The sequence below is a fragment of the Arachis ipaensis genome, chromosome B2 (genome assembly GCF_059453495.1).
Source record: "Arachis ipaensis isolate K30076 ecotype BB chromosome B2, ASM5945349v1, whole genome shotgun sequence".
NCBI classification, from domain to species: domain Eukaryota; kingdom Viridiplantae; phylum Streptophyta; class Magnoliopsida; order Fabales; family Fabaceae; genus Arachis; species Arachis ipaensis.
In genome coordinates, this window is record NC_142437.1 from 27,727,561 (window position 1) to 27,737,578 (window position 10,018).

The following is a 10,018-nucleotide window of genomic DNA, read 5'->3' on the forward strand; positions in this document are numbered from 1 at the left end:
ATTTTAAATAATTTGAATAAAATTAAATGAAATAGAAAAATAAAAATAAACCAACACAATATTATTTATACAATATAGAATTATAAATGTTAATTTGTAGAAAGTTAAAAAGATTCTGTTGTTAATAGATTATAGTTTAAATGATAAATTTTTTTATATTTATTTAAAAATTATAGATTCGAATCTTAGAAAAAAAATTACGTTAAATGCAAGTATGCAACTCCAGATTTACACGTATAGTCTGTCCGATTGAGATTCATAATTATTGTGAGTGAGGAGAAGAAGTGTCCGCAGAGTCCCAAAGGGCTTTTTTTTTTTTTTTTGTTAAGTAGATTGGACAGCCCCAATCCTAGACATTACACTCATGTTTCACACACACACAACACACTCACACCCCCAAAGGGCTAGGAAGATCTGTTACAGAAATGCTATAGGATAGAATGTAAGTGGTCCTGACCTTATGGGCCTTGTTGTTTATGATTTTGGAGAAGTTGGACCTTTCTGTTCGTTGAGTATGTAGGTTAATCAAAAATGAAATAATGGTAGTAAGTGGGGCCGTTCAGGTAAAATGTTTTTGGATGTTGAAAAATGTATTTTTATGATAAAAAAAAAAGAAACATTTTGAAGAGAACCCAAAGGAAAAAAGAAGAAATTTTTGGAATCATATACTTAGTCACTTGAACTAAGTGAGACGTGGTTGCTGAATGTTTCAAATGCATGTGGTCACTTAAGAAGTTTAGGGTTAGGGCTAAGAATAACATTTTAACAAAAAACGATCATAGATAAATGTGTATCTGTGTCTTATCTTTTTTTAAAGATTTTAAAAACATATATTTTATGTATATATGTATGTCAATATATTTTTTAAAAAATTAATGTTTCAACAATCAAACAATATACTTATGTAATTATAATGGACATAAAACTAACACAATTTTTAACAAGTACACTAACACGGTGAATGTTACAAGAGTCTGAATATTAATGCATTCTAAAAAAATAAAAAGTATAATGTTTTTTGAACTCTGAAATCTAATTTTTAAATTTTAAACTCTAAATCTTAGATTATAAATTTTAAATTCTAAATCCTAAGATTTTGAATCCTAATTTTTAGATTATAAACTCTATACTAAATTATTTATACTCTAAACCTAAGTCATTGATATAAGATATAATAAATTGAGAATTGAGATTTATTTAATTAAAAATGAGCATTGTTAAGGGTGAACCGTAGTTTATAATATTTTTTATCATTTAAACTTTTGAAAGTTGAAATTCTCTTTCTTCAATTCCATTTAGACAAGACAATTAATAAGTAGTGGAATTGTGTATTAGTAGATTGAATTATGTCTCAGTAGTATCATATTTAATTTAAGATAAATATAAAAATAGAGAGACTAAAATTAAATGAGAATATTTTAAAACAAAAATTATATAAAAATTTCAGTTTCTGACTTTCTGTTTTTGAAAAGTTCAATTTCTTGTGTTTTCATTTTCTTGAGGTGCTAAAAGAATTAAAATTGTGCCTCGAAATTAAAATTTTAATTCTAACAAGTATTTGATTATGAAACATAATGTTCAGTTCCTCAATCTCAATTTTAGTACCAAAAAATAAATACAGCCTAGATAAATTAATTTTTCTCGTAAAATTATAAGCACATTATGTATGACATTTAAAATGTATTTTCAATAATAATAATAATAATAATAATAATAATAATAATAATAATAATAATAATAATGTACAACAACAAAAATAATAATAAAATTACATGAACATGTGATCACAATAATAATAAGGGCAAAAAACCAGAATAAACCAACGGAAGTTGAAAATTACTTAAATAAGCCAAACTGAAATTCGTTTCTGCAATGAGCCAAACTCTATATTTATATAATTCGAACCAGTGTGGTTCGAACTCAATTTATTAGTAATTCGAACCAGAGTGGTTCGAATTATGAAGAGGGAAATTCATTCAAGTAAATCGAACCAGGGTGGTTCGAATTACTTGGGAGGAAAACGTATCACATAATTCGAACCACACTGGTTCGAATTATATAGGGAGAAGCTGCATCAAGTAATTCGAACCAGGCTGGTTCGAATTACACAAATTGAATTCGAACCAGTCCGGTTCGAATTAGTGGTAGACAGTGCAGTATATATATGGTTCTAAACGTGAGTTGCTCTCATAGAGGGTGTAATATGGCTAGTGAGGAGAGTTTTGGGGTTTTGGTTCACCATAGAGGATCCATTAAGAGAAAAACTCGCTCCGGTGTGAAGTTCACAGATAAGGATCCTCTCTGTATCGTCGTGAAACCAACGACGAGCTATGATGATCTTGTTAGATCTGTGCTGATGAAACTCGGTCTGGAAGGTGCGAAGCGAGTGAAGAAGTTTTTCTATCGCATTCCAATCACTGTCTTGCAGGATACGGTGAAGTATGATTGCTTCACGATTGGTAGTGATGAGGACCTGCAAGTCATGTTTCTATGTCGGAGGCAGTTTCCCGAGGTTAGGACACCAGAGTTGTTGGCAAAGTTGGTTGATGTGGTATCCAGCTCAGGGGGTTCGAACCGGAATGCCACCACTGAAGCAGCGGCAGCCGGTTCGAGTTCAAGGCCTGCCGTTGCTTCTTCGTCCGTCCCTGTGTACGAGCCAGCGGTCGAACCAGTCGCCTCCCCGTCTTTTGCTGTTGATCTGAATGATGGAGCAGGCGACGTGGTAGGATCAGTTGATATTCTGCCGAACGCTTTACAGGGAGTTCCACCGGTTGGCGTCGGTGACGGAGTGTTGGGTGATGTAGAGGAGGACGACGTCGAGCCGGATATGATTGAGGATGACAGCGGCGACGAGGTTGGAGCGACTGAGCCTGCTTTGGTAGTCGGTGGTTCTAGTTCTGGCACACAGCAGTATCCACCACATTTTTCCTCTTTGGACCTAGATGCCATGAGGCAAGAGGGTGTTTCAGGGCACTCTGTTGGATTCGGAGCTAGAGATGCTGAAGGGACTGCTAGTTTGACAGAGTTCCAGGTTGGTCAGCAATTTCAGGATAAAGACGAAGCCCTGTTAAGTGTGAAGACTTACAGCATCCGGCGAGGGGTACAGTACAAGGTTGTGGAGTCTGATCATCGCCGTTATGTGGGCAAGTGTTCTGAGTTTGGGAATGGGTGCACATGGTTGATTCGACTGAGTCTGCAGAAGCGCAAGGGCATTTGGGAGGTCAAGCGGTACAATGGACCTCACACTTGTCTTGCGACCTCCATCTCGAGTGACCACAGGAGCTTGGATTATCATGTGATTTCCGCGTTCGTTATGCCAATGGTTAGGGCCGATGCATCCGTCAGCATCAAGGTGCTCCTAAATGCCACGGCAGCACACTTCGGGTTTAGGCCGACTTACAGGAGGGTCTGGATGGCGAAGCAGAAGGCAATTGCCCTCGTATATGGTGACTGGGATGAGTCATACAACGAGCTCCCCAGGTGGGTTTTGGGAGTCCAATTGACGATGCCCGGTACTGTTGCAATCCTACGGACGAGCCCCGTTCGAGTTAGTGGACAAGTAGACGAGTCTCAAGCTTTTTTTCACAGACTTTTCTGGACGTTTCCACCGCTCATCCAGGAATTTCGCCATTGCAAGCCTTTAGTTAGCATTGATGGGACCCATCTGTATGGGAAGTACGGGGGTACTTTGCTCATCGCGATTGCACAGGACGGGAACTCCAACATTCTACCCGTTGCATTCGCACTAGTAGAAGGTGAGAATGCAGAGTCTTGGTCATTCTTTCTCTCCCACCTTAGACAGCACGTGACACCGCAGCCCGGTCTTCTGGTTATATCGGACAGGCATAACGGCATAAAGGCTGCGCTTGAGGCTCCGGACGGGGGTTGGTTACCTCCATCTGCATACCGTGCATTCTGCATTCGACACGTAGCGGCTAATTTTGCCCTTACCTTCAAGGGCAAGGATGCACGTAGGCTTCTAGTGAATGCTGCATATGCCAAGACCGAGGTTGAGTTTGATTACTGGTTTGATATTCTTCGGTCTGAAGACCCGGCGATGTGTGAGTGGGCGAACCGGATTGATTATTCCTTATGGACTCAGCATCGTGACGAGGGACGGAGATTCGGTCACATGATGACGAATATCTCGGAGTGTGTGAACTCAATCCTAAAGGGTGTCAGAAACCTCCCTGTTTGCTCTTTGGTGAAGGCAACATATGGAAGGCTTGCGGAACTCTTTGTTCGCAAGGGTAGAGAGGCTAAGGCCCAGATGGGAACCGGACAGTAATTCAGTCAGTACTTGGTGAAGTGTATAGAGGCCAACTTGAAGAATTCGAGGTGCTTCACGGTGACTTTGTATGACCGGGATAACTCCGAGTTCACCGTAGCCGAGACCACCCCGACGGGCTCTTTCTCATTAGGTACCTACAGAGTATCGCTTGCATCCAGGACCTGTGACTGCGGGTACTTCCAGGCACTTCATTTCCCGTGCCAGCACGCACTTGCATGCTGCGCCTACTCACGGGTTACCTGGTCCTCTTATGTTCACAGCGTGTATCAGATTAGTTCAGTGTTCCGTGTGTACCAGATGGGATTCACACCGCCGATACCGGAGGGATTCTGGCCACCTTACGACGGGCCAACCGTGATCCCGGACCCTGCCAAGAGGCGGGCAAGAGAGGGTCGTCCGAGATCCACTAGGATACGGACGAACATGGACGAGGCAGATCCGAATCGGCCAAAGAGGTGTGGCCTTTGTCGCCAACCCGGACACACCCGCAGGAGTTGCCCACAGCTTGGAGGACCGTCTCACACGGGGGGCCAGTAGTAGCGATCTTGTTATTGTTAGTGTTCATTGATTTTATTTTTCCTGTAACTTGTTATTTAAGATGATTTGTGTTCTCTGTTTATCCTTTTACCTTCTAGTAATGAAAAAGTTGCATCTGAATTTGAATTTGGTTAGAAATCCCATGACTGCAAAAGTTGATAATTACAGTGTCATATGATTCAATGATAATACATAGTCACTAATCCACTAGGTAAATAACAGATTTTTAAGTACAATAAAATGAGCATACAACAAGGAAAAATAGCTCTAAAGTAAATCATCTAAAATACATGAGTGAACCCTAACGTCCAAAATACATGAAATGTAAATCATCTAAACAAGTGGGAGCCTGTCCCACAACGACGTGGAACCTGTGGCCTCTGACCTCTGCGGATGAACGGCTCCTCATCCTCTATCTCATCTGCGTCCTCATGCGGGGTAGGCTGTGCGGGTGGCGTAAAATGGAGTGGTGCGGCAGACGGCCCGACGACAGACTGTGATGCAGCGGTGTAAGCGGAATGTGGGGTACCTCCCAAAGCAAACTGGTCACCAACAGGAGTCGTAGCAGGCTCGTTCAGATCAACATCTAAGGGTGCCTGCGTGGCAGGGGTCTGAGGACGCCTCCTGCCCGGCTCGTCCTCCTGCATGATAGCCGAAATCTCCGCCAGAAACCGTGGACTGCCGAAGTCCGGATCGAGCGTATCTGCCCCAAGGAAGTCCTGCCACTGTGATCCGGGAATAACCCATGGAGTACCGTCCTGCTGAGGCTGGTCGTCAGTGGGTACTCCAACAAAGTAATGTCCAAAAGGACCGGAACCAAGTCCAGCGTCACTAGGCTCAGCCCCGTCACCCATCCCGGAGCCATACCACTCACCTCCGTGAACCCCATCCTGGGTACTACCACCAGCAACTGAGGCCGCCCCTGCACCATCCCCGCCCTCAGGCCCATGCTGATCATCGTCATCGTCCTGAGGGTCAGGTGCAGCGGCATGAACCGCAGCACGCCCTCTACCTCTGCCAGAATGATGTCGTCGTCGACCCCTAGCGGGGCCGGCCTCGTCGCCAGCCTCCATAGCACGCTCAAGCCAACCCCAGTCACGCTGGCTACGACGTGTGCCCACGCGAGCTCTCCTATCAACCCGCCTCCTATCCGGCACGTCGTCAGGCCGATCCATCTCAGGTACTTGCCCAGCTCCCCGCTGTGAGGCCTCAACAGGAATAGCAGCAGCTCTCGGATCGCCCAACTGCGGATCCGGAGACAAAAACCTCTTCCCGTGCTGACTCCACCAATCCAAGAACAGATGCAACGGACCAGGGTCAGCAACAACATCGAATCTCAGCACGCTCTCCGTACGGTCCTCCCAATACTGATGCCACTTCTGCAAATGGGACGGGAACCATCGATCGCCGCCTCTGCCGTCCTTCGACATCAGAAAGTCGATGTTCAGGGCGGCCTGTGGACGGGGCTGCACCCCTCCAAACTGCGGAAGAACTCTGTCTACCTGATGCCACTCTATGACGGCAAAGTAGATAAGCGATGTAACAGACCGCCACAGCACCATATGCCGAGGCTCCAAAACCTCGGGATGCACGACCTGAAGTACGTCAGGGCTACTGTACGGCATCCAGATAAACTGCACGCAGAACGATACAATATCAGGGCAACTCGTGATGCCAACTCGTAAATTGTGGTTAAATAAAAAAACTTATTAAGTTACATACTGACCTCTCTATCCTGCAACCGGTCTATCCATAGCCTCAACGTCTGAACTCTAGGACCCTTCTCGCTACTGGAAGGGATGTAACCTGACCACCTGCAACATGCATATGTGTTACCGCTACTTATATGTGTGCTTAGGGTATCCAATAGTAAATTGAAATAGACAAAGATTAGGGAAGTACCTCGAGGCCAGTGGCCAGCTGAACGTCTCAAATCCTGCAGGCCTAAACCGAGGAAATCGCCAGAAAATCCATGACTGAAGTAGCTGAAGTGGGCCCGCTAGCTTGATAACATTTCTGTTCGCCACACGGCACATGCACCGGTACAACCATGCCAGTGCTGCAGAACCCCAGCTGTAGGTCCCCATCTCCTCCAGCCTAGCTACAAACGGAAGCCATCTGATGTGAACGCGGTTACCCGACTTGTCCGCAAAAAGCTGCGTGCCCAACAACATCATGATGTACGCACGGGCATAACGACGCACAGTATCCTCATCAGCTCCCTCCGGGCACTCACCAAACGTCTCCTGAAACCAGCTGCAGTTGACCGCGTACTTCTGAACCTGGCTAGGAGGAGGTACCACTCCAAACAACTCCTCGAACCAAACCCAGGCTGGACGGCCACCCTCGATGTATATATGGAACTCTGATAGGCAGCCGCTGACGTAACGCCCGTCCACTGGCAAACCCAGCTGGTATGCCACGTCCTGCAGTGTGATAGTGCACTCTCCGAACGGCATATGAAACATGTGAGTCTCCGGACGCCATCGCTCAACAAACACACTCACAAGGGCCTCGTCCAACCGGAACCATCTATCGTTCAACCTTGCAAGATGGTAAAGACCAGCCATCTGCAGGTACGGAACGTATCTGTCATCCAGGACCATGCCCTGCTGCCGCCGCATGCTCCTGATGCATCGCTGAGGCTGCGGAAGAAATGAACCGCATTCTTAGAACCAGCTTAATTACCGGTGACAAACATAATCAACACGATAATTGATAAACCAAAAAATATTACTATGTATAGCCGCTTAAAAATACCAAGAACGAGAACCATTTGCATAAGAAACTTAAATTAGAAACCCCCATAGGCTACTGACATGAAAGATCTAACATTATAAAACCACAACTAAACCGCCTACATAAACCACTACTAGAAACCACTAACGTAAACCGTTAACGTAAACTGCTTACATAAACCACATACATAAACCAGTAACATAATCCACTAACATAAACCACTAACATAAACCACTAAGATAAACCACCAACATAAACCACTAACAAAAACCACTAACGTAAACCGTTAATGTAAACCGCTTACATAAACCACATACATAAACCACATACATAAACCACTAACATAAACCACTAACATAAACCACTAACATAAACCACTAAGATAAACCACTAAGATAAACCACCAACATAAACCACCAACATAAATCGCCAACAAAAACCACAAACGTAAACCGTTAACGTAAACCGCTTACATAAACCACATACCTAAACCACTAAGATAAACCACTAACATAAACCACCAAGATAAACCACTAAGATAAACCACCAACATAAATCACTTACAAAAACCACTAACATAAACCATTTACAGAAATCACTAACATAAACCACTAAAATAAACCACCAACTAAACCAATATCTTACTCGCATGCCAAACCACAAACTCACATGTACCGGTAAAACAAAGTTATTTCCGTACTAACCTCTTCGTTGATGACCCCAGCTATATGGGCGACTCCGTCCAAGCGATATAACCGCGCCGGATCGTCTCCCATGAGCAGAATATTGCGTTCAGGTCTTTCGCGGAGAGAATCTGGGTCGTTTTCTCTGAGATTTGGTGGGGCAGGGGAAGGTGAGAATGGTTCGAATGAGGCTGATTCGAACTCTTTATATAGCCCATTCCCTAGTAATTCGAACCAGGGTGGTTCGAATTACTAACAACCTTGCTTAAGCGTAATTCGAACCAGGGTGGTTCGAATTACATGAAGAACACATTTCCCCCTAATTCGAACTGGAGTGGTTCGAATTACTTGCATAGGTAGTTCGAACCAGTCTGGTTCGATTTACATTCAATTTTTTCTTCGAAATTCGAACTGGTCTGGTTCGAATTATTTGAGGATGAAGTTCGAACTACCCTGGTTCGAATTACATAAAAATATGATCTGGCTCATTGCTGTATCGATTTTCATTTTGGCTCATATAGGTAAATTTGGATTGATGTTGGCTTATTATAGTGTTTTGCCCTAATAATAATAATAATAATCTTAAAATAATTCCTAACAAATTTTAAAATTTTAAAACAGTTCCTTCCAATGTTTTTAATTTTTTAATTTTAAAATTATTGAGGATTATTTTATACATTTTAAAATCTAAGAACTACTATGTTTAATTTTAAAAATTTCGGAGATTGATTTAAATAATTACTCTTTATAATAAGTTTTGTACTTATTTTTCTCTTTGAGAATTAGAGGTATATTCTTAATTTGACCAACCAATATGAATTTATAGTTTTTACTATTGTAAAGTTGTTAACCACATCAATATTAGTGGCCCAAACGACATCCCAACAATGTTAATTTGAATTAAAAATTTGAATTTAATATTAAAATGACCAAAAAACCCTTTTATAATTAATGTTCTTTAATGGAATTAAAATGTTAAAATTTAAATTTGATTTTAAAATTCTTCTTTGTATTGGGTTTAAAAAATGAGATGTATTATTAGTACTTTGAAGGTTTTAATTAAATTGATAAAGAAAGTTGAATTAAGGAACTACTTTTAGATTCAATTTGGGTAAATAGTTTAATTAAGCTCATTTTAAAAAAATAACTTAAACAATAAATAACTATATTAAAAGTAGTTTATAAATAAGTTATTTTATATTTGAATTTTTAGTTTTAAAAGTGTTTATTTTATAGAAATGTGATAAAAAGTAGTAGTATTATGAGAGAAGTCTTTTTTTTTTTTAACTTCTCTATAAACTTCTAAATAGCCTTCTTAAAAAGCAACAATTTGATTTTGAAAATTACACCAGATATTAATACTACTACTTTTTATAAATCAAAAACTCAAAAAAATTAGTTTTAAAGCTTCTCAAATGGGTCCTTAATACTTAATAAAATTAATTATGAAGTGCACTAAATTTAGGAAACTTTTTCATTTCAGACGTCTTTTTTTTATATTTTTGTTTTGAATAAATATACGGATTATTTTTAAATTAGTTAATATTAATAATTTTTTATTGTAAAATAATTCTTTTAACTCTCATTTTTTATTGGATTTCAAGTTTAGGGTTATGATTTATAGTTTAAAATTTATGTTTTAAAATTTTAAATTTAAAATTTAGAATATAAAAATAATATATATGATCTGTTACTAATAATCCGATTTTTATTGTACATGAAAATAATAAAATTGTCTTAATTCTCTGAACTTGTAACTGCTGAGCTT

At 40.8% G+C, this 10,018-nt stretch overlaps 1 protein-coding gene and 1 pseudogene across 1 annotated transcript; one reads left to right on the forward strand and one right to left on the reverse strand.

Moving 5' to 3' along the window:
• Window positions 1–2,144: 2,144 nt before the first annotated feature.
• On the forward strand, window positions 2,145–4,858 carry LOC148573399 (uncharacterized; annotated as a pseudogene).
• A 299-nt stretch (window positions 4,859–5,157) lies between these two features.
• On the reverse strand, window positions 5,158–7,296 carry LOC148573400 (serine/threonine-protein phosphatase 7 long form homolog). The gene is made up of 3 exons (XM_088505756.1): window positions 6,731–7,296; window positions 6,555–6,642; window positions 5,158–6,462 (listed from the first exon to the last, which is right to left on the reverse strand). The coding sequence occupies exons 1-3, from the start codon at window positions 7,294–7,296 to the stop codon at window positions 5,158–5,160; spliced, it is 1,959 nt and encodes a 652-aa protein (XP_088361882.1).
• Window positions 7,297–10,018: the final 2,722 nt, after the last annotated feature.